At 46.2% G+C, this 25,275-nt stretch overlaps 1 protein-coding gene across 1 annotated transcript; it reads left to right on the top strand.

Moving 5' to 3' along the window:
• Nucleotides 1–2,050: 2,050 nt before the first annotated feature.
• LOC140188946 (large ribosomal subunit protein mL49-like) lies at nt 2,051–9,047 on the top strand. The gene is made up of 4 exons (XM_072245600.1): nt 2,051–2,200; nt 3,380–3,539; nt 4,724–4,848; nt 8,626–9,047. Exons 1-4 carry the CDS (start codon nt 2,051–2,053, stop codon nt 8,770–8,772), a joined length of 582 nt encoding a protein of 193 aa, XP_072101701.1. The 3' UTR covers nt 8,773–9,047.
• Nucleotides 9,048–25,275: the final 16,228 nt, after the last annotated feature.

The raw sequence follows: 25,275 nt of genomic DNA, 5'->3' as shown, positions 1-25,275 counted from the left end.
TCCACTTTTATATTCCTTAAAAGTGCCAGTACTTCCTCTTCTATAATTGTCATACTTTCCATAACTACCCTACTTGTTTCCTTTACCTTACACAATTCAATATCCTTGTCCTCAGTGAATACCGAAGAAAAGAATGTGATGTTGAAGCTCTATAAGGCAATCGTGAGACCACACTTGGGGTATTGTGTGCTGTTTTAGAAACATAGAAACATAGAACATAGGTGCAGGAGTAGGCCATTCGGCCCTTCGAGCTTGCACCACCATTCAGTATGATCATGGCTGATCATCCAACTCAGAACCCTGTACCTGCCTTCTCTCCATACCCCCTGATCCCTTTAGCCACAAGGGCCATATCTAACTCCCTCTTAAATATAGCCAATGAACTGGCCTCAACTGTTTCCTGTGGCAGAGAATTCCACAGATTCACCACTCTCTGTGTGAAGAAGTTTTTCCCCATCCTCATTTTCCTGATTCCTAAGTTTTGGGCTCCTTATTTTAGAAAGGATATACTGACATTGGAGGGTTCAGAGAAGATTCACGAGAATGATTCCAGGAATGAAAGGGTTACGGTATGAGGAACGTCTGGCTGCTCTTGGGCTGTATTCGCTGGAGTTCAGGAGAATGAGGGGAGATCTCATAGAAACATTCCAAATGTTAAAAGGCTGAACAGATTAGAGATGGCAAAGTTATTTCCCTTGGTAGGGGAGTCTAGGACAAGCGGGCACAACTTCAGGATTGAAAGATGTCTTTTTAGAACTGATATGTGGAGAAATTACTTTAGTCAGAGGGTGGTAAATCTGTGGGATTTGTTGTCACAAGCAGCTGTGGAGGCCAAGTCATTGGGTGTATTTAAGGCAGAGATAGATAGGTTCTTGATTAGCCAGGGCATCAAAGATTATGGGGAGAAGGCAGAGGAGTGGGGATGACTGGAAGAATGGGATCAGTCCATGATTGAATGGTGGAGCAGACTTCACAGGCCAAATGGCCTACTTCTGCTCCTATATCTTATGGTCTTATAGGTGGAAGTACAGAAGCCTGAAGACACACACTCAGTGATTCAGGAACAGCTTCTTCCCCTCTGCCATCCAATTCCCAAATGGACATTGAATCCGTGAACACCACCTCACTTTTTAATATATGTTATTTTTGTTTTTGCACGGTTTTTAATCTATTCAATATATGTATGCTGTAATTGATCTACTTATTATTATTATTAGCTTCTTCTACATTATGTATTGCATTAAACTACTGCTGCTAAATTAACAAATTTCACAACACAGGCTGGTGAGCAGCTCCATAGCAAAGAAAGCCCAGCAGCATTTCTACTTTCTGCGAAGGCTGAGAAAAGTCCATCTCCCACCCCCCATCCTCACCACATTCTACAGAGGTTGTATTGAGAGCATCCTGAGCAGCTGCATCACGGCCTGGTTCGGAAATTGCACCATCTCGATCGCAAGACCCTGCAGCGGATAGTGAGGTCAGCTGTGAAGATCGGGGTCCCTCTTCCCGCCATTACAGACACTTACACCACACTCTGCACCAGCAAAGCTAACAGTATTGTGAAGGTCCCCACACACCCCTCATATAAACTCTTCTCCCTCCTGCCATCTGGCAAAAGGCACCGAAGCATTCGGGCTCTCACGACCAGACTATGTAACAGTTTCTTCCCCCAAGCCATCAGACTCCTCAATACTCAGAGCCTGGACCGACACCAACCTACTGCCCTCTACTGTGCCTATTGTCTTGTTTATTATTTATTGTAATGCCTGCACTGTTTTGTGCACTTTATGCAGTCCTGGGTAGGTCTGTAGTCTAGTGTAGTTTTTGTGTTGTTTTTACGTAGTTCAGTGTAGTTTTTGTATTGTTTCATGTAGCACCATAGTCCTGAAAAACGTTGTCTCGTTTTTACTGGGTACCGTACCAGCAGTTATGGTCGAAATGACAGTAAAAAGTGACGACTTGACAATAAACCCGATTCCAACCGATGCTTGCGCCCCAAAGGCCGCGCATGCGTATTGCTGTTCCCAGAGAGGCCGGTCGTGAAGGATGAATGGCGGCACTATGCCGTCTCCACGCATGCGTACTGCGCCCACTCTCGCTGAGTGCGCACGCGCGGACTGTCGATCGCCGGCAGAAGATGGCGGCGGTCGTTTCGAACCGTTTGCTGAGGGCTGCACGTCTCGTTGTTCCTCGGCCTCAGGTAGCGGGCAGGGCGGCGATCAGACCGGGAGCAGGACCCACCGGGAAGGCTGGGGCAGTAACTTGAGGGGCGGTGGGGTGGGGTTGGATGCGATGCCGGCGACGGGAGGAGTTACCTGTCGGGAGTCGTTGCCCAGGTTGAGGAGAGTCGGCTGCCTGGACACCGAGTGTGGAGGCGCGGTCAGAACGGGTGGGCGGAGTCTGGGACGGGGCGTGACCAGAACGGGTGGGCGGAGTCTGGGACGGGGCGGGGCCAGAACGGGTGGGCGGAGTCTGGGACGGGGCGTGACCAGAACGGGTGGGCGGAGTCTGGGACGGGGCGGGGCCAGAACGGGTGGGCGGAGTCTGGGACGGGGCGTGGCCAGATTGAGTGGGCGGGGCCAGCTCACCTCGCGCTCCCAAATCATAAAGTCAAAAGTTTAGTTAATTGCCATTTGAAAGTTCTCAGTTTCAGGTCGAGTCTTCCGATTAGATCATGGGGCTCAACTCTGCCTCTGCGTAGAACCTTGAACGGTACAGGCCCTTCGGTCCACGTTGTTGTACCGACCTTTTAACTTCAACCTAACCCTTCCCTCCTATTTCTCTTTCATCCATGTGCCTGTTTACGACGCAGTGTCCCCGAATGTATCTGCCTCTGACTCCACCACCAGTAACCCATTCCACACACCAAGCACTCTCTGTGTAAAAAATACCTATCTCTGACATCCCCTTAGAGTTTACCTCATGTATGATCAGTTCGTTGTTCGGAACAGCTGGCTGGATTTCTCTAACAATCACCTTAAAATTATGCCCTCATCTATTAACCATTTCCACCCCCCCCCCCCAGAAAATGTCTCTGGCTGTCCACTTGATCTATGTCCCTTATAGTCTTGCAGGCCTCTATCAAGTCACCCCTCATCCTCCTTTGCTCCAAAGAGAAGCTCGCTGAACCCATTCTCATTAGACATGGATAACAAATGAAATAATAGAAGCCATCAAACTAAAAGCTTGTGCGTACAAAGTCACTGAGAGTAGTGGGAAACTGGAAGATTGGTGGAGCTTTAAAAAGCAACAAAGAGCCACTAAGCAAGCAATAAAGAAAGGGAAGGTAAGGAGCCAGCTGTCAGGCAGCTTTTGGTAGTTTGATCTCACAGGACCACCAGTTGTGAAGGTTCTCAGTGACGTTTCCGTTTTGTCCTAGAGTTACTGCACGGCTCCGGGTTCTGGTTCCACATATCCGGGGATTGTTGAGTCGACGGAGGAATTCCATTTTGTGGAGAGATTGATTCCACCCACCACCGTGCCAGTTCCTCCGAAACACGACCGTTACCCCACCCCATCGGGATGGTGTCCACCTCGAGGTCTGTGTCGTCCGATGCAATGCTGGAGGATCGAGCAGCATGTGTGGATGTGGGAGGGGGAATTGTCGGTGTTTCGGGTCGATACCCTGCATGAGGGCGTCAATCTCCCCCTTATCTTTCAGCCCAGCGTCACTCTGCCAACCACCTCTGGCTGCTATCCCACCAAATCAAAGTATCTATCATCCACCTGTCCCTCTCTCTAGTAACTGCACCCAGACACCCTTCCCCTGCCTGGCACAGCCTCCTCATTCTCCTTCACTCTGCCTCAGACCATCAATCAACATAAGACAAAATTAGGCCATCAGCCCATCGAGTCTACCTGACCATTCCATCATGGCTGATTTATTATCATCCTGAACCCCATCCTCCTGCCTTCCCCCCGTAACCTTTGATTCCCTGACTAAACAAGAACCTATCAAACTCCACTTTAAATATGCCCAGTGACTTGGCTTCCACGGCCGCTTTTGGCATTGAGTTCCACAGAATAATCACCCTCCGGCTGAAGAAATTCCTCACCATCACTGTTCTAAATTGATGTCCCTCTATTCTGAGGCTGTGTCCTCTGGTTCCAGACTCCCCCACTATAGGAAACATCCTCTCCACATCCACTCTATCTGTGTCCTCTGGTCCTAGACTCCCCCACTACAGGAAACATCCTCTCCACATCCACTCTATCTGTGTCCTCTGGTCCTAGACTCCCCCACTATAGGAAACAGCCTCTCCACATCCACTCTATCTGTGTCCTCTGGTCCTAGACTCCCCCACTATAGGAAACATCCTCTTCACATCCACTCTATCTGTGTCCTCTGGTCCTAGACTCCCCCACTATAGGAAACATCCTCTCCACATCCACTCTATCTGTGCCCTCTGGTCCTAGACTCCCTCACTATAGGAAACATCCTCTCCACATCCACTCTTTTGAGGCCTTTCAACATTTGATAGGTTTAAATGAGGTCACCCCTCAATGAGGTTCATGTACTTGACTCAAACATCTTCTCTGGCAGCTCGTTCCATGCACCCACCGCCCTGTGCGTGAAGAAGCTGCCCCTCAGTCCCTCTCAAATCCAATCAGCCCGGCTCAGGTTACCTTCAGCCCAGGTGTGTGACCAGTGAGCTCATTGAGTCAGTAAGGAGCTGGTGTTTGCCGGGTCCACGGTGTGTAATCGGTGTTTAATCTTTTCCAGATCCACCCCTTGACCTGCCGTATATGATCCGGCGTTCCCGCATGCACAACCTCCCAGTTTATACGGACATCACGCACGGCAACAGAAAGATGACGGTCATTCGGAAGATAGAGGGCGACATTTGGGTACGTGATCGTTTCCTTGCATCGTCTTAAAACTGTTTAAACGAAATGTTCCCTCCATTTCTACACCCAATGTTATAGACTCACTTTAAGTTCTCTACAACTCATGTTGTCAGTATTGTAGTTTAAAAAAATATTTTATTTCCCCAAATTGTCTTCTCTTGCACATTAGCTGTGTGTCAGAAACAGGAGAGATTCTGCAGATGCTTGAGCTCCAGTGCAACACACTGAAAAAGCTGCAGGTACTTAGCAGGTCAGGCAGAATCCATAGAGAGGAATAAACAGTCTCCTCCTGATGAAAGGTCTCAGCCCGAAACGTTGACTGTTTATTCAACTCCAAAGATGCTGCCTGTCCTGCTGAGTTCCTCCAGCATTTTGTGGTGAGTTCTCAGTCTTTGTTGTATATTTTTTCATAAATTCAATTGTATTTCTTTATTTTCCTGTAAATGCCCCCAAGAAAATGAATCACAAGGTGACATAGATACACATACTTAATCATAGAAACAGGCTTTTCTGCTCACCTAGTCCATACCGAACTATTATTCTGCCTAGTCCCATCGACCTGCACCTTTCAACTGTAAGAGATGTTTGGATAGGTACATGGATGGAGTAAGTATGAAGGGCTCCCATGGACCATAACCCTCCTTACCCCTCACATCCAGGTACCTATGCAACCTTCTCTTAAACTCGCGTCCACCGCTCCCACTGGCAGCTCGTTCCACACTCTCACCGCCTTCTGAGTGAAGAATTTCCTCTTCATGTTCCCCTTAAACTTTTCACCTTTTACTCTTAACCCATGACCTCTGGTTCTAGTCCCACCTAACCTTAGTGGAAAAAGCCTGCTTACATTCATCCTATCTTTTCCCCCTCATACTTTTGTAATCAAATCTCTCAATCTTCTACGCTCCAGGGAATAAAATCCCAATCTGTTCAGCCTTTCTCTATAACTCAGGTCCTCATGTCCTGACAAATCTTCTCTGCACTCTTTCAGTCTTATTGATATCTCTCCTGCAGGTAGGTGACCAGGACTGCTTACAGTAATAACTGAACATGGTGGTGTGGGACCAAAAGCTCCTGTACCTCCTTGCCGATGGTAGGAGAGAGAACAGAGCATGGCCTGGATGCTGGGGGTCTTTGATGATGGAAGTTACTTTCCTGTGATAGTGTTCCATGCAAATATACTCAGAGTTAGCCCACAAGCTTTGATAAGATCCTTTTCTCTCACCTTAAACCTCTGCCATCTAGTTCTTGATTCACCCTGTCTGTGCCCCTCATGACTCGTAAGATCAGCCCTCAGTCTCCAGGGGATAAAGTCTCTGCCAGTTCAATCTCTCCATAACTCGGTCCCTCGAGTCATGACAACATCTTCCAAAAATTAGGAGGGGTATAGATAGAGTAAATGCAAGCAGGCTTTTTCCACTGAGGTTGGGTGGGACGACAGCTAGAGGTCATGGGTTAAGGGTGAAAGGGGAAATGTTTAAGGAGAAACATGGCTGCAAACTATTTCATTCAGAGGGAGGTGAGAGTGTGTTGTGAGCTACCAGCACAAGCGCATGCAAACTGGATTTCAATTTTTAAGAGAAGTTTGGATAGGTACATGGATGATAGGGGTATGGAGGGCTATGGTCCCGGTGCTGGTCGATGGGAGTAGGCAGTTTAAATGGGTGGGCACTGTTTAGATGGGCCAAAGGGCCTGTTTCTGTGTTGTATCTTTCTATGACTCTATGACTCTAAATCTTTTCTGCAGTGCTGTGTGGAGAGAGACTGTCTTGGTATGCAGTGAGACTGTCAGGAAGGACAGGCAGATGACAGGACAAAATTGCAGTCAGCAGGATGAGTTTCAGTGTAACATGGGGACAAAGTCAAAAAGGATGATGAATACAGGACTGAAGGTGTTATATTTGAATACCCAGTATACAAAATAAGGTAGATGATCATGGAGTGCAGTTAGCAATTGGTAGGTATGACAATGAGGGCATCACTGTCGTGGCTGAAAGATCATAGTTGGGAGTTTAATATCCAAGGATACACATTGTATCGAAGGTACAGGCAGGTAGGCAGAGGGGATGGTGTGGCTCTGTTGGTAAACAAATGAAATCAAATCCTTAGAAAGAGGTGACATAAGGAAGATGTAGAATCATTGTGAGTCAACTTAAGAAACTGCAAGGTTAAAAATACCCTGATGGGAGTCATATACAGGCCTCTGAACAGTATCCTGGATGTGGGCTACAAATTACAATGGGAGATAGAAAATGCATGTCAAAAGGGCAATGTTAGGATAGTCATGGGGGATTTCAGTATGCATGTAGATTGGGAAGATCCGGTTAATCCTGGATCCTAAGTGGGGGAATTTGTAGATTGCCTACAAGATTGCCTTTTAGAGCAGCTCATGGTTGAGCCCACTAGGGGAAAGTCTATTCTGGATTGGGTGTTATTTAATGAAACGGATTTCTTTAGGGAGCTTAAGGTAAATGAACCTTTAGGAGGCAGTGATCATAATATGATACAATTTGAGGAGGAATAGCTCAATTCAGGTGTATCAGTATTATGAGGTTTTCTGATGAGGAAGTCAAGGATCCAGTTGCAGAGGGAGGTACAGAGGCCCAGGTTTTAATACTTGCCGATTAACACTGAGCGATGATGGTGTTGACCGCTGAGCTGTAATCAATAAACAGAAGCCTGGCATATGTGTAGCGGTTGTCCAGGTGCTCCGGAGTGAAGAGTAGAATTGCACAAACCCTGCATCGTAGAACGTAAATCAGTACTGCATAAGAACAGGCCCTTTTCCCCACGGAAGGCCTAACTGAACAATCTGGAGCTGGAGACCCTAAGGCAGTGCTATGTTGCAGTACATAATCTACAAGAGAAAAAAATAATAAATAAAATAAAAATAATAATAATAAATAGGTAAATCAATTACAGTATATTGACTAGATTTAAAAAAGTGCAATAAACAGAATTACTGTATATTAAAAAATGTGAGGTAGTGTCCAAGGGTTCAGTGTCCATTTAGGAATCGGGTGGCAGAGGGGAAGAAGCTGTTCCTGAATCGCTGAGTGTGAGCCTTCAGGCTTCTGTACCTCCTACCCGATGGTAACAGTGAAGAAAGGGCATGCCCTGGGTGCTGGAGGTCCTTAATAATGGACACTGCCTTTCTGAGACACCGCTCCCTGAAGATGTCCTGGGTACTTTGTAGGCTCATACCCAAGATAGAGCTGACTAGATTTACAACCCTCTGCAGCTTCTTTCAGTCCTGTGCAGTAGCCCCTCCATACCAGACAGTGATGCATCCTGTCAGGATGCTCTCCACGGTACATCTATAGAAGCTTTTGGTATATTTTTTGACAAGCCAAATCTCTTCAAACTCCTAATGAAGTATAGCTGCTGTCTTGCCTTCTTTATAACTACATTGATATGTTGGGACCAGATTTGATCCTTAGAGATCTTGACACCCAGGAACTTGAAACTGCTCGCTCTCTCCACTTCTGCTCCCTCTATGAGGATTAGTATGTGTTTCTTCATCTTACCCTTCCTGAAGTCCACAATAAGTTCTTTTGTCTTACTGACGTTGAATGCCAGGTTGTTGCTGTGACACCACTCCACTAGTTGGCATGTCTCACTCCTGTATGCCCTCTCGTCACCACGTAAGCTTCTACCAACAATGGTTGTATCATCAGCAAGTTTATAGATGGTATTTGAGCTTCCTATCGCTCTGTCCTGTGCACGAGTGTTGTTGTTCTGCATGTTTTAACCCCTCTGGTGCCCTCTTGCCTTCCTCAGACACTCGACAAGGACGTGAAGGAATACCTCGCGCAGCTGACGGGCAAGACGCCGCTCACACAGGTCAACGAGGTGACAATGAGTCTGCGGGTGAAAGGTTACTTCGACAAAGAGCTGAAATCGTGGCTGCTGGAGAAGGGGTTCTGAGTTTTGTGAATGGATGTTAAACAGTGTGCTGAGATTGTTTGATTAAAACAGAAATCTACAGTAGAAAATCTCCTGTTTTCACGTTATAAGAAACATATCTCTTGTGAATGCACACCAGCCCAGTAAAGTAGAGGTCAGTGTGAACAGCGGAGCGACTCATCAGCTTAGACAGTATATTGATCTACTCGTCTCTCTGAGATCATCCATCATGATTCCAACATCTTTTGTGTCTCCATTAAACCGACAACTTGCTCTGGTTTCCTGCCCGGCATGTCATTTTCATTTTTGTGATTTGTAATTGTGGTCACCGTGTTACAGGAGAGATGTCGTTAAGCTGGAAGTTCGAAGGAGCCACAGGCACACAGTTCTGGAGGAACTCAGCGGGTCAGGCAGCATCTGTGGAGGGGAATAAACAGTCGACATATTGGTCGGAGAGTCTTCATCAGAAGTGGAACGGGAGGGGGAGGAGTTCTCTCTCTACTCCCTGTTTCGCCGCTGCCATTTAGGGTAGCAGTGAAGGTCCTCCATCTCTGGCAGTGTTCAGGGCTTCCTTTATCGTGTCAATAGCTCAGTTTTCAGTGCTGTCAGCCATGCAAGTCATGGGTGGAGACTCAGGAATACCGTAGGATTCGGATGTAGAAGGATTCTTCATTGCTGTTTCTGTAACAATTTTGTTTTCCCAGTCAAGGTTGTTAGCCCTGAGCTGAACCCCTGAACCTGGAGGGCCGGTGGATCACTCTTAGTCTGTCCTCTACCCTTTGACCTGCTTTGCATGGGTGACCCTACCAAGAGCCAAAGCCTAAAGCCCTGACTCCAGCCAACGTAGCTCTCCGGGTCATTGAGGGACGCAAGCCTCCAATGCTCCTGACGCGGCTGTGGTCCTAGTGGAGGGAAAGGGAAGGGTTTAATGTGACGATATTACATCTCAAAATGCCTTTTGTCACAGATGGAGTGAGGGAGAGACTGAACGATCTGTTCCCCCTCACACACCCCTATCTCACAGTACCATTATCGTACCGCGGCCATCGTTTAACCTACTCCATCTTTTAACCTGGACCACGCCATCTTCATCACTAACTGTTTATTCAGGGCGCCACGTGTCGGTTAGCGCTATGCTATTGCAGCTCAGGGCTTCAGAGTTCAAATCTGGAGTGCTCTGTAAGAAAGTTCGTGCATTCTTCCCGTGAGAAGGTGGGTTTCCTCCGGATGGTCCAGTTTCCTCCCAGAGTACCGGTTGGTAGGTTAATTGGTCATTGTAAACTGTCTGTGACTAGGCTGGGTTAAATCGGTGGGTTGCTGGGTGGTGTGGCTCGTTGGGCTGGGAGGACCTGCTCTGCACTGTATCTCTGAAATACATGAAATAGACAAAGGGAGGGGGAAGAGCACAAGCTGGCAAGTCATTCAGAGGAGGTTGACGAGGATGCTACCAAGATTCGAGGGACTGAGTCATGGAGGGAGGTTTGAATCTTATTCATTGGAGCGTAGGAGATGGAGGAGTGACCTTACAGAGGTGTGTAGAATCACGAGGGGCACAGACAGGGTGAATGCACTCAGTCTACTCCCCAGGGTTGGCGATTTAGTAACAAGAGGGCACAGGCTTAAGGTGAAAGGGGGGAGAGATTTAATCGGAACCTGAGGGACGTCCTCTTCACCCAGAGGCTGGTGTATATGTGGAACGAGCTGCCAGAGGAAGTGGTTGAGGCAGGTACAGTAACAACATTTTAAAAACACTTAATCAGGTATGTGGATAGGGAAAGCTTAGAGGGACGTGGGGCAAATGTGGGCAAATGAAAAGCTAGGATGGGTGTGTCGCCGGGTATGGAGAATTGTGCCGAAGAGTGTGGTGTGACTTTTGTCTGTGAAGTCCACTTAGGGTCCAGCCAATATAGCTCTCCAGGTCATTGAGGCACACAAGCCTTCAAACCCAACGACAAGGTTGTGGACTCTTGGAGGATCAACTTGACCATAAGACAGGAGCAGAACGAGGCCATTTGGCCCATCAAGTCTGCTCCACCATTTAATCATGGCTGAATCCTTTTGTTCCCTCCTTAGCCCCACTCCCCAGCCTTCTCTCCGTACCCTCTGATGCCATGTCTGATCAAGAACCTATCAATCTCTGCCTTAAGTACACCCAATGACCTGGCCTCCACAACTGCCTGTGGTAACAAATTCCACAAATTTACCACCCTCTGGCTAAAGGAATTTCTCTGCATCTCTGTTTTAAATGGACACCCCTTTATCCTGAGGCTGTGCCCTCTTGTCCTAGGCTCCCACACCATGAGAGACATCTTTCTACATCTACTCTCTCTAGACCTTTCAACATTCAAAAGGTTTCAATGACATCCTCCCTCATCCTTCTAGATTCCAGCAAGTACAGACTCAGAGCTATCAAACATTCCTCGTATTATAACCATTTAATTCCTGGAATCATCCTTGTGAACCTCATCTGAACTTTTCCAATGCCAGCATGATCTTTTCTCAGATGAGGAGCCCAAAATTGTTCACAATACTCAAGGTGAAACCTCACCAATGCCTTATAAAGCCTCAGCATCACATCCCTACTCTTGTTTTCTTGAAATGAATGCCAACATTACATTTGCCTTCCTCACCACCAACTCTACCTGCAAGTTAACCTTGAGGGTGTTCTGCACATGGACTCCCATCTCAGATTTTTGGATTTTCTCCCCTTTTAGAAAATAGTCTGCACATTTACTTCTACTACCAAAGTGTATGACCATGCATTTTCCAACATTGTGTTTCATTTGCCACTTTCTTTCCCATTCTGCTAATCTGTCCAAGTCCTTCTGCAGCCTCCCTGTTTTCGCAACAGTCTCTGTATCACCTGCAAACCTGGCAACAAGGCAATCTTTTCCATCATCTAAATCATTGATATACAGCATGAAAGGAAGCAGTCCCAACACCGACCCCTATGGAACACCACTAGTCACTGGCAGCCAAACAGAAAAGGATCCTTTTATTCCTACTTGCTGCCCCCTACTGATCAGCCAAGGCTCTAACCGTGCCAGTAACTTTCCTGTAATAGCATGGGTCTTAACTTGGTAAGCAGTCTCTTGCGTGGCACCTTGTCAAAGTCCTTCAGAAAGTCCAAACATACAATATCTTTTGCATCCCCTTTATCTATACTACTTGTAATCTCCTCAAAGAATTCCTACAGGTTTGTCAGATAAGGTACTCCCTTAAAGAAACTATGCTGACTTTGTTCAATCTTGTCCTCTGTTGCCAAGTACTCCATAACCTATCCTTAACAATTCACCACAATATCTTTCCAGCCACTGGGGTCAGGTTAACTGGTCTATAATTTCCTTTCCTCTGCCATTCTCCTTCCTTAAAGAGTGGAGTGATATTTGCACCATGCCAGAGTCCAGTGATTTTTGCAAGATCATTACTAATGCCTCCACAATCTCTCTTTTCAGAACCTCTCACAACCTCTTTTCAGAACCCTAGGGTGCAGTTCATCTGGTCTGGGTGACTTATATACGTTTAGGTCTTTCAGCTTTTTGATTACCCTCTCCCTGTCATGGTCCAGCCCGTGAAGTCTGCCCGTGAAGCATGGTTCAATGTCTGGTCCGTGGACTCAGGACTCCGAGTCTTCCAGCTGTCCCTTGTTTGGTTGAGTTAATCATAGGCACCTGATTCCCATCTTTGGGCTTGGAATATAAGTAGCTCTGGGGTTGAGTGTGGGTTGCTGGTTTGTCTTGTCAGTCCCCCTTGGAGCAACCTGCTGATGGAAGGCTAGTGAAACCATTCGTGAAATCTAGGCCTGGTTGGAGGATCACCGCTTCATGGGCCCTTGTTGCCAGTCGCTGGAGTAGTCATTGTGGTATGGATTTGGACGTTTCTGTAGCCAGCCAAGGTTGCTGGCTGCCCCGAGACTCAGAGCCACTCTGGATTGACCTCCTTTCCGGTCCCTTGCCTCCGTCGGGTAAGTCAGGCCGATTGCCGTTACCCTGCGGTTGGTTCTGTCCCTTCCTGTCCCTTGCCTCCTTCGGGTAAGCCAGCCGATTGCCGTTACCCTGCGGTTGGGTCTGTCCCTCCCTGTCCTTGCCTCTGTGGGTGAAGTTCCGCGTCCTGCCCAGGAGTTCCGCATCCTGCCCAGGAGAAGCTCCAAGAACCCAAGCCTCGAGGATCCCAAGCCAAGCTCCAAGAACACAAGCCTGAAGTTCCCAGCCTGCTGCCAAGCTCAGGCCTCTAGACCCCAGCCACGTTCTGTCCTGAAGCCATGTCATGTCCTTGCCTGGCTCTGGGGTCCGAGCCCGAGGCAAGACCCAGGTTCTGGGTCCTTGTCCAGTCTCGAGGTCGGATTCGAAGCCTTGTCTCCAAGTCCATGGGGTTCTAGTCCTGGTCCCGCTTTCCCTAGCCCAAGTCTGTGTTCTTGTCCCTGCTCCTGATCTGAATCCTGTCACGTCCCTACTCTAATCAAGTCCTGTTCCTTGTACTTCAGTGTCTGTGTCTTGCATTTGGGTCCGCTACCAGCGCCCCCATTGTGACACTCCCTTGTAATAGTAACTGCACTCACTTCTCTTCTCTCACACCATCCTTCAATATCTGGTATACTGCCAGCGTCTTCCACGGTGAAGAGTAATGCAAAATACCCATTCAGTTCATCTACCATCTTCTTGTCCCCTGTTATTATTTCTCCGGTCTCATTTTCTAACAGTCCTGTATCCACTACCATCTCTCTTTTAGTTTTTACATACTTGAAGCTTTTGTTATCCACTTTGATATTATTTGCTAGCTTGCTTTCATATTTCATCTTTTCCCTCCTAAAAATTATTTTAGTTGCTCACTGTAGGTTTTTAAAAGCTTCCCAGTTGTCTGTTTTACCACTAATTTTTGTTTTGTTGTCTGCCATCTCGTTTGCTTTTAGATTAGCTTTGATTTCCCTTGTCAGCCACAGTTGTAGTATTTTGCCATTGTATTTGGATACATCTATCCTGCACCACTTTCATTTTTCCCCAGAAACACATGCCAGTACTACCCTGTTGTCATCCCTGCCAGCATCTCCTTGCAAGTTACTTCCATACCATTGTCATTTCCTTTACTCCATTGAAATACTGCTACATCAGTTTTTACTTTCTCCCTATCCAATTTCAAGTTGAAGTCAATCGTATTGTGATCACTGCCTCCTAAGGGTTCCTTTACCTTAAGCTCCCTAATCACCTGCCATTCACTACATTACACCCAATCCAGTATAGTTGATCCCCTAGTACGCTTAACGAAAAACTGCGTAGGCATTCAACAGACTCACTCTTTTGAGATCCATTGCCAACCTAATTTTCCCAATCGACCTACATGTTGAAATCTCCCATGACTATCATAACATTGCGCTTTAGGTATACCTTTCCTATTTCCTGTTGTAATCTGTGGTCCACATCCCAGATACCGTTGGGACGCCTGTATATAATTGCCAACGTTTTACTCTTGCAGTTTCTGAACTCAACTCACAATGATTCAACATCTTCTAATCCTATGTCACACCTTTCTACTGATTTGAGCCGTTCTTTACCAGTAGTGCCACGCCACCCACTCTGCCTACCTTTCTATCCCTCTGATACAACGTGTAACCTTGGATATTCAGCTCCCAACTATAACCATTCTTCAGCCATGACTCAGTAAGCCACACCACCCCCTCTGCCTACTAACCTACCCTTCTGACATAACAGATATCCTTGGACGTTCAGCTCCCAATGGCAGCTGTCCTTTAGCCAAGTTTCAGAGATGGCAACAACATCATATTTGCCAATCTATAGCTGAATTTCACGATCGTCTATTTTATTCCTTATGCTGTGTGCATTCAAATACAACACTGCCAGTCCAGTATTTGTTGTTTTCTGTTTTAAATGCACCATGCCTCTATTGCCTGTAACTCATCCCACTGGCTGTGATTAAGCCTCATTTCCTGCCTGCCCTTTCTATAATCTCTGTTGCACGCTCTCTTTGACTTATTTCTGTTTTCCTCTTCCTCAGCCCTATCACTCCGGTTACCATCCTCCTGCCAAATTAGTTTAAACCCTCCGCAGCAGCTCTATTAAATGTGCCCGCAAGGATATTGGGCCCCTTTTATTCAGTAAGGGACCCAAAAAAGGCCCAGTTATCCAGGAATCTGAATCCCCGCCCTGCCCCACACCAGTCTCTCAGCCACACATTAATATGCCTGATCATGTTATTCTTTCACTCGCTAGCCCGTGGCACAGGCAGAAATCCTGAAATTACTACCCTTTTAGCTTCCTAGCTAACTCCCTGAATTGTCTCTTCAGGACCTCTTCCCTTTTTCTACCTATGTCATTGTTACCAACGTGTACCAAGACTTCTGGCTGTTCACCCTCTCCCTTCAGAAGACTCTGCACCCAATCCGAGACATCCCATACCTTGGCACCTGGGAGGCAACACACCATACGAGTATCTCTATCAGGCTGACAGAATGAGGGGACCAGAACTGAACACAATACTCCAAGTGTGGTCTAAATAGAGTTTTATAGAACTGCAACATTACCTCACGGCTCTTGAACCCTTTGATTTAAATTTCAGTGTAGGCCAGCAAATTAAGTTGACCATTGTTAATTTAGCCAGGACTTTCTAAATGTCGAATACTTTTAACTTTTACAATTGCAGTATTGTTTGTAAGATATACACATATACACACACACACAGATTGAGCGGAAATTCTAAAATCCAAAATTTGATTTTTTTTAGCACTATTGTGATAATAAAACACTGATAAAAGTGAAAAATAAAGATCTCGATTGTGTATTGAAGGAGTGTTGGCCTGAACATTTGCTGCCTAATGGTAGACTGATCATGAAGCAAGCAAAGATCTGTCATGGCGAACTGAAAATTGAAGGTAATTGTTTCAAGTATTCAGCATTCAACAGTTTGAGGGACTGGGACTGTGTTGGCAACGAGCTCTACGTGGTAAAACAACCTTTCTATTCAATAACCTGTCCAACTTTTCAACATGCTCCTCGCTTCACTAGTCCGCTGTAAAACTCTTCAACAGTTCAAGTGCTGTGAACAGAACTATGGAAATTCAAATATTTCTCCTTAAACGTCATTAGTTCTTGGAAAGATTTCAGGTGAAGAATGTGTGCGTCTATGTGATGTGACTATCCTTTCATATTTGAGTTCTGTTGATAGGCCTTCAGCCTGAAATTGAAGCAGCACACACAAAGCGCTGGAGGAACTCAGCAGGCCAGGTAGCATCGATGGAAAAGAGTAAACAATCGACTTATCGGACCCTTCGTCATGACTGGAAAAAAAAAGATGAGGAGTCGGAGTTAGAAGGTGGATGGAGGGGAGGAAGAAACACAAAGTGATGGGTGAAATGGTAGGGGGGTGGTTGAAGTAAAGAGCTAGGAAGTTGGTTGGTGGAAGAGATACAGGGCTGGAGAAGGGGGAATCTAATGGGAGAGGACAGAAGGCCATGAAGGAAAGAAAAGGGGTGGAGTATCAGAGCGAGGTGATGGGCAGGCAAGAAGATGAGGTAAGAGAGGGAAATGGGGATGGGGAATGGTGAGGGTGGGGGGCATTACTGGAAGTTCGAGAAATCAATGTTCATGCCATCAGGTTGGAGGCTATCCAGACGGAATATATGGTGTTGCTCTTCTAACGGGAGTGTGGCCTCATCGCGACAGTTGATGGGTTGCCACTGGGAGATCCCACTCTTTCTGGCGGATGGAGCATCGGTGCTCGGTGAAGCGGCAGTTTCACCCACCACTTTGTGTTTCTTCCTCCCCTCCCCTCACCTTCTAACTCTGAGTCCTCGTCTTTTATTCTCCAGTCCCGATGAAGTGTCTCGGCCCGAAACGTCGACTGTTTACTCTTTTCCATAGCTGCTGCCTGGGAAGCTGAGTTCCTTCGGCATTTTGTGTGTGTGTGTGTGTGTGTGTGTGTGTGTGTGTGTGTGTGTGTGTGTGTGTGTGTGTGTGTTGCTTGGATTTCCAGCATCTGCAGATTTTTCTCTTGTTTGAGCCTAAAATTGAATTCTGTTTCTTGCACTCACCAGCCAAAGATTTCAAACATTTTCTGTTTTGGAATTCATTTTTCCAGCTTCCCGAACACTTTAATTTTGTATTTATGTTAAGGAGTTTTTGTCGTTTGATTGCTCTACAGGTATTAAAGGAAATCTGGTGTGTCCCTGTTGACCCAATATTTATCTATCAGTTATATTTTTTGGAGGCACAATGCGGAACTGGCCTTTCCTTCCCACCGAGCCGCACCGCTCAGCAAACCACTTGTTTAACAAGACAATTTACAATGACCAGCTAACCTGCTGTCCGGTACATCTTTGGACTGTGGTCATGGGGAGAACGTATACAAACTCCTTACAGACAGCGCTGGAATTGAACTCAGAACTCTGGAATGCCCCGGGCTGTAATAGCATTGTGGCTACCATGACTCCTCATTGTACAGCTTGGTGCAACAACTGCTCTGCCCGTGACCGTGAGAAACTGCACACAGTCGTGGGCACAGCTCAGCACATCACGGAAACCAGCCTCCCCTGCATGGACTCTGTCTACACTTCTCACTGTCTCAGTAAAGCAGCCGGCAAAATCAAAGACACCACCTACCCCGGACATTGTCTCTTCTCCCCCCTCCCATCCGGCAGAAGATACAAAAGCCTGAAAGCTCATACCACCAGGCCCAAGGACAACTTCTACCCCGCTGTGATAAGAATATTGAACCCTGAGATGATAAGATCAACTCTTGGCCTCACAATCTACCTTGTTAGATATAGAAAACTCTGAGGGGTATAGATAGGGTGAACACAAGCAGGTTTTTTCCACTGAGGTTGGGTGGGACTACAACTAGAAGTCATGGGTTAAGGGTGAAAGGTGAAAAGTTTAAGGGGAATAAGAGGGGAAACTTCTTTTGATGGCCGTGAAAGTGTGGAATGAGCTGGCAGTCCAAGTGATGCTTGCAAGCTTGATGTCAATGTTTAACAGAAGTTTCGATAGGTATGTGGATGGTAGGGGTATGGAGGGCTATGGTCCCGGCGTAAGTCGATGGGAGTAGGCAGTTTGAATGGCTCAGCATGGACTAGATGGGCCGAAGGGTCTGTTTCTGTGCTGTACTTTTCCATGAATCTATGACCTTGCACCATATTGTATGCCTGCTCTGCACTTTCTCTGCAACACTCTTTTCTGCATTCTGTTATTGTTTTCATCATTATCATCAGGTGCCATGCCCAGTTTGGGCTTTGACTGCCATGGCCCACACACTCCTGTTTCGGGTCAGGTGGATCAATTCATTGATATTCATTTCCAGTTCTCTGGCTGCTGTCTCAATCATCATTTGTCTTTGCCTTCCTCTTGCTTTCTTCCCCTCAATCTTTCCCATAATTACCATGCATTCTAACTCCTCTTTCCTAATCACATGTCCAATGAAGTTACGTTGCCTTTTCATGATCTCACACACTATTTCTCTTTTTGTGATTGCTCTGTTCATGACATCCTAGTTAGATATTCGTTTCGTCCATGATATTCTTTGCATCCTCCTCAAAAAACACATCTCTGCTGCTGCAATTCGTTTCCTCATGTTACTAGATATCATAGACACTAGACAACAGGTGCAGGAGTAGGCCATTCGGCCCTTCGAGCCAGCACCACCATTCACTGTGATCATGGCTGATCATCCACAATCAGTGTCCATTTCCTGCCTTATCCTCATAACCTTTGATTCCGCTATCTTTAAGAGCTCTATCCATCTCTTTCCTGAAAGTATCCAGAGACTTGGCCTCCACAGCCTTCTGGGGCAGAGCATTCCATATATCCTCCACTCTCTGGGTGAAAAAGTTTTTTCTCAACTCCGTTCTAAATGGCCTACCCCTTATTCTTAAACTGTGACCTCTGGCTCTGGACTCACCCATCAGCGGGAACATGCTTCCTGCCTCCAGCGTGTCCAATCACTTAATAATCTTATATGTTTCAATAAGATCCCCTCTCAGCCTTCTAAATTCCAGAGTATACAAGCCCAGTCGCTCCAATCTTTCGACATATGACAGTCCCGCCATCCCGGGAATTAATCTTGTGAACCTACGCTGCACTCCCTCAATAGCAAGAATGTCCTTCCTCAAATTTGGAGACCAAAACTGCACACAGTACTCCAGGTGTGGTCTCACCAGGGCCCTGTACAGCTGCAGAAGGACCTCTTTGCTCTTATGCTCAATTCCCCTTATTATGAAGGCCAGCATGCCATTAGCTTTCTTCACTGCCTGCTGTATTTGTATGCTTGCTTTCTGTGACTGATGTACAAGAACACCTAGATCTCGTTGTGCTTTCCCTTTTCCTAACTTGACTCCATTTAGATAATAATCTGCCTTCCCGTTCTTACCACCAAAGTGGATAACCTCATCTTTATCCACATTAAACTGCATCTGCCATGCATCTGCCCACTCACCCAGCCTGTTTAAGTCACCCTGCATTCTCATAACATCCTCCTCACATTTCACACTGCCTCCCAGCTTTGTGTCATCGGCAAACTTGCTAATGTTACTTTTAATTCCCTCATCTAAATCATTAATATATATTGTAAACAGCTGCGGTCCCAGCACTGAACCCTGTGGTACCCCACTGGTCACCGCCTGCCATTCCGAAAGGGACCCGTTAATTGCTACTCTTTGTTTTCTGTCAGCCAGCCAATTTTCAATCCATGTCAGTACTCTGCCCCCAATACCATGTGCTCTAATTTTGCCCACTAATCTCCTATGTGGGACTTTATCAAAGGCTTTCTGAAAGTCCAGGTACACTACATCCACTGGCTCTCCCTTGTCCATTGTCATAGTTACATCCTCAAAAAATTTCAGAAGATTAGTCAAGCACGACTTCCCCTTCGTAAATCCATGCTGACTCGGACCAATCCTGTTACTACTATCCAGATGTGTCATAATTTCATCTTTTATAATTAACTCCAGCATCTTTCCCACCACCGACGTCATGCTAACCGGTCTATAATTCCGTTTTCTCTCTTCCTCCCTTCTTGAAGAGAGGGACAACATTAGCCACCCTCCAATCCACAGGAATTGATCCTGAATCTATAGAACATTGGAAAATGATTACCAATGCGTCCACGGTTTCTAAAGTCACCTCCTTAAGTACCCTGGGATGCAGACCATCAGGTCCCAGGGACTTATCAGCCTTCAGACCCAACAGCCTATCCAACACCATTTCCTGCCTAATCTAAATTTCCTTTAATTCATCCATTACCCTAGGTCTTTTGGCCACTATTACATCTGGGAGATTGCTTGTGTCTTCCCTAGTGAAGACAGATCCAAAGTACCTGTTCAACTCGTCTGCCATTTCCTTGTTCCCCATAATAAATTCACCCGCTTCTGTGTTCAAGGGCCCAATTTTGGTCTTCACTATTTTTTTTCCTTTTCACATACCTAAAGACGCTTTTACTATCCTCTTTTATATTCTTGGCTAGTTTACCTTCCTACCTCATTTTTTCTCCACGTATTGCCTTTTTAGTTCCCTTCTGTTGCTCTTTAAAAGTTTCCCAATCCTCTGGCTTCCCACTCGTCTTTGCTATGTTATACTTCTTCTCTTTTATTTTTATACTGTCCATTACTTCCCTTGTCAGCCACGGCCTCCCCTTAATCCCCTTAGGATCTTTCTTCCTCTTTGGAACAAATTGATCCTGCACCTTCCGCATTATTCCCAGAAACACTTGCCATTGTTGTTCCACTGTCATCCCTGCTAGGGTATTGTTCCATTGAACTTTGGCCAGCTCCTCCCTCATAGCACCATAGTTCCCTTTGTTCAACTGTAATACTGACACTTCCGATTTTCCCTTCTCCCTCTCAAATTGTAGATTAAAACTTATCATATTATGGTCACTACCTCCTAATGGCTCCTTTACCTCGAGATCCCTGATCAAAATCTGGTTCATTGCACAGCACTAAATCTAGAATTGCGTTCTCTCTGGTAGGCTCCAGTACAAGCTGTTCTACGAATCCATCTCGGAGGGTCTCCACAAACTCCCTTTCTTGGGGTCCAGTACCAACATGATTCCTCCAGTCTACCTGCATGTTGAAGTCCCCCATATCAACTGTAGCATTACCTTTGCGACATGCCAATTTTGTCTCTTGATTCAACTTACACCCTACATCCAGACTACTGTTTGGGGGCCTGTAGATAACTCCCATTAGGGTCTTTCTACCCTTAGAATTTCTCAGTTCTATCCATACTGACTCTACGTCTCCTGATTCTATGTCCCCCCTCGCAAGGGACTGAATATCATTCCTCACCCAACAGAGCCACCCCACCCCCTCTACCCATCAGTCTGTCCTTTCGATAGGACGTATACCCTTGAATATTCATTTCCCAGGCCCTGTCCACTTGAAGCCATGTCTCTGTTATTCCCACAACATCATACTTACCAATTTCCAACTGTACTTCAAGCTCATCCACTTTATTTCTTATACTCCGTGCATAAGAAGTGGCTGAGTTGCAGGAAGCAAAGGGTGGGAAGAAAGGGAGCCCTTTCTGGCTGGCTGCCCGTGTCTAGTTGTGCTCCACAAGGGTCTTTGTTGGGACCGTTTCCTTTTTCTCAATATACCAGTGATTTGGATGATGGAATTGATCGGCTTGCTGCAAAGTTTGTAGACGTTATGAAGATTGGTGGAGCGGCTGGAAGTTTCTTGGAAGTATAGAAGCTACAAAACGCCTCAGACAGATTAGGAGAATGGGCAGAAATAATACACTGCCGGGAAGCATACATAGGTCATGTACTTAGCTGGAAGAAACGAAAGCATTTACCATTTTCTAAATGGGGAGAAAATGCAAAAACATACCGAGACGCAAATAGACTTGGGTGTCCTCGTGCAGGATTCCCTGAAGGTCCATTTGTGGGGCAGTTTGTGGTGAGGAAGGCAAACGTGATTTTAGCATTCATTTCTCAAGGACTAGAATATGAAAGCAACGATGTAATGGTTAGAGTTTATGAAGTACTGATGAGGTCTCACTTGGAGTATTGTGAGCAGCTTGGGGCCCCCTAGCTTAAAAAAAAACAACATGTGCTGGAATGGAGAGGGATCAAACGTGGTTCATAAAAATAATCCAGGATTGATTGGCTTGCAATCGGAAAAGAGTTTGATAGTTCTGGGACTGATTAACAGGAGTACAGAAGAATGAGGCGTGACCTAATTGAAGCCGATCGAATGATGATTGGTCTTGATACAGTGGACGTAGAGAGGATGTTTCCCATGGTGGACTGAAATTTCATGATATTGGAGTCAATAATCCTTCCATGACGATAAGAATAATTTAACACTTACTGCGTAATCCCCGCTGATCGGTTCTACAGTGAGACCCCTAAACAACGCTCGCTTGGAGGTCAAATCAAATACTCGTCCAAGTAATTGTCTTGAATTTGCAAGAAGGAATAATCGTGTTTTCATTTTATTTGCAAATCTCCCGCGGTGTTCCAAACAGGTAAGTTACTCCATTTTTAAATTCCTTCCTGAACTTTCTCTGTGTCACAGCATAGATACACGTGTTGGTGCAGGTACTGAGAGAGGACAACATAAACCCACACACCTGCAGGATATAGGTCGGTTTACTGAAATATCTGTCTGCGTAGGAATAGTTTTCGGCTTGCCAGTTCATCGAATGTACGACATAGGGCATCCAAAATAACGTAAAATTGGCTGACAGAACGAACGACAGAATCATTGACTTTCGCCGGTTCGCCACCTCTGGATCACTACCACTTTCGCTGTTTTTCCGAAGTACTTGTCGAACTCTATTTGCCGCTATAATTCTTTTGACGGTTGAAACATTGAAGAACAGAACCAAACTGATTGGCAGCAACGGCGATGTGATGCTACTACATACCTCGTAAGATTTCCACAGGGGTGAAGTGAAGTATTCAGCTGCGGCGACACAGCGCCATCGATCCACTGCGAAGTAAGACGGAATGGCCTTGACACAACACGCTGCACTCACCGTTGCTACCACCACCGTCGCTGTTCTCTCGGTGCAATATCGGTTCCGCAGCGTCTGACAGCAGATGGCGACGCAACGATCGAAAGTGAAAGCAACCGTCAACCAAATAGAACAGTCCCAGGTTGCGAGACTCAGGACAAGCAGTACAGAACACGCCGGAGGTACGAGCAAGAAATCAGCAAACAAATAGATATAATTTATCCTCTGTAATATGATAACAACGATGACCACCATCAGATCGGCTGCCGCCATGGCCACGAGGTAGAGAGTGATGCATCTGGACAGACCGCATTTCCCGCGGCACAGGATCACAATCGCCGTCAAATTAACTGAAATAAGTTAAATGAAATTAGATTACTATCATTTACCTCAATGATCACGGTGAATGTATTTGCGTTGTGTGCGTAACAGTCGATGGGAACATTGTTCGGAGTCAAGGCCCATTCGCGTTGACCGACATGGCAGGCGGATGACCAGACTGGCTACATTATAATGCACTATTTAGATCCCGCCAGTTTTACGCCCAGAATAATGTGGGCTGTTTAATGACTATCGCCCGGTAGCACTCACATCGACAGCTGTGGAATGCTTTGAGAGGTTGGTTACGATTAGACTGAACTCCTGCCTCAGCAAGGACCTGGACCCATTGCAATTTGCCTATCGCCACAATAGGCCAATCGCAGACGCAAACTAAATGGCTCTCCACACGGCTTTAGACCACCTGGACAACACACACACACACCTACGTCAGGATGCTGTTCATCGACTATAGCTCAGCATTTTATACCATCATTTCCACAATACTGATTGAGAAGTTGCAGAACCTGGTCCTCTGTACCTCCCTCTGTAATTGGATCCCCGACTTCCTAACCGGAAGAACACAGTCTGTGCGGATCTGTGATAACATATCCTCCTCGCTGACGATCAACACGGGCGCACCTCAGGGGTGTGTGCTTAGCCCACTGCTCTACTCTCTGTATACACATGACTGTGTGACTAGGCATAGCTGAAAATACCATCTATAAAGTTGCTGACGATACAACTGTTGTTGGTAGAATCTCAGGTGGTGACGAGAGGGCGTACAGGAGTGAGATATGCCAACTAGTGGAGTGGTGCCACAGCAACAACCTGGCAGTCAACGTCAGTAAGACGAAAGAGCTGATTGTGGACTTTAGGAAGGGTAAGGCGAAGGACCACATACCGATCCTCATGACATAGAGGGATCAGAAGTGGAGAGAGTGAGCAGCTTCAAGTTCCTGGGTGTCAAGATCTCTGAGGATCTAACTTGGTCCCAACATATCGATGTAGACCATAAGACCATAAGACAAAGGAGCAGAAGTAGGCCATTCGGCCCATCGAGTCTGCTCCACCATTTTATCATGAGCTGATTCATTTTATCCTATTTAGTCCCACTCCCCTGCCTTCTCACCATAACCTTTGATGCCCTGGCTACTCAGATACCTATCAATCTCTGCCTTAAATACACCCAATGACTTGGCCTCCACTGCTGCCCGTGGCAACAAATTCCATAGATTCACCACCCTCTGACTAAAAAAAATTCTTCGCATTTCTGTTCTGAAAGGGCACCCTTCAATCCTGAAGTCATGCCCTCTCGTACTAGACTCTCCCATTATGGGAAACAACTTTGCCACATCCACTCTGTCCATTCCTTTTAACATTCGAAATGTTTCTATGAGGTCTCCCCTCATTCCTCTAAACTCCAAGGAATACAGTCCGACAGCGGACAAACGTTCCTCATATGTTAACCCTCTCATTCCCGGAATCATTCTAGTGAATCTTCTCTGCACCCTCTCCAACGTCAGCACATCCTTTCTTAAATAAGGAGACCAAAACTGCCCACAGTACTCCAAGTGAGGTCTCACCAGCGCCTTATAGAGCCTCAACATCACATCCCTGCTCCTATACTCTATTCCTCTAGAAATGAATGCCAACATTGCATTCGCTTTCTTCACTACTGATTCAACCTGGAGGTTAACTTTAAGGGTATCCTGTACGAGGACTCCCAAGTCCCGTTGCATCTCAGAACTTTGAATTCTTTCCCCATTTAAATAATAGTCTGCCCGTTTATTTTTTCCGCCAAAGTGCATAACCATACACTTTCCAACATTGTACTTCATTTGCCACTTTTCTGCCCATTCTTCCAATCTATCCAAGTCTCTCTGCAGACTCTCCGTTTCCTCAGCACTACCGGCCCCTCCACCTATCTTCGTATCGTCAGCAAACTTAGCCACAAAGCCATCTATTCCATAATCTAAATCGTTGATGTACAATGTAAAAAGAAGCGGCCCCAACACGGACCCCTGTGGAACAGCACTGGTAACCGGCAGCCAACCAGAATAGGATCCCTTTATTCCCACTCTCTGTTTCCTGCCAATCAGCCAACGCTCTATCCACGTATGTAACTTTCCCGTAATTCCATGGGCTCTTATCTTGTTAAGTAGCCTCATGTGTGGCACCTTGTCAAAGGCCTTCTGAAAATCCAAATATACAACATCCACTGCATCGCCCTTGTCTAGCC

Source organism: Mobula birostris, chromosome 28, assembly GCF_030028105.1.
Source record: "Mobula birostris isolate sMobBir1 chromosome 28, sMobBir1.hap1, whole genome shotgun sequence".
NCBI classification, from domain to species: domain Eukaryota; kingdom Metazoa; phylum Chordata; class Chondrichthyes; order Myliobatiformes; family Myliobatidae; genus Mobula; species Mobula birostris.
The sequence above is the reverse complement of the archived record's forward strand: the minus strand, read 5'-3'. Positions and strand labels throughout refer to the sequence as shown.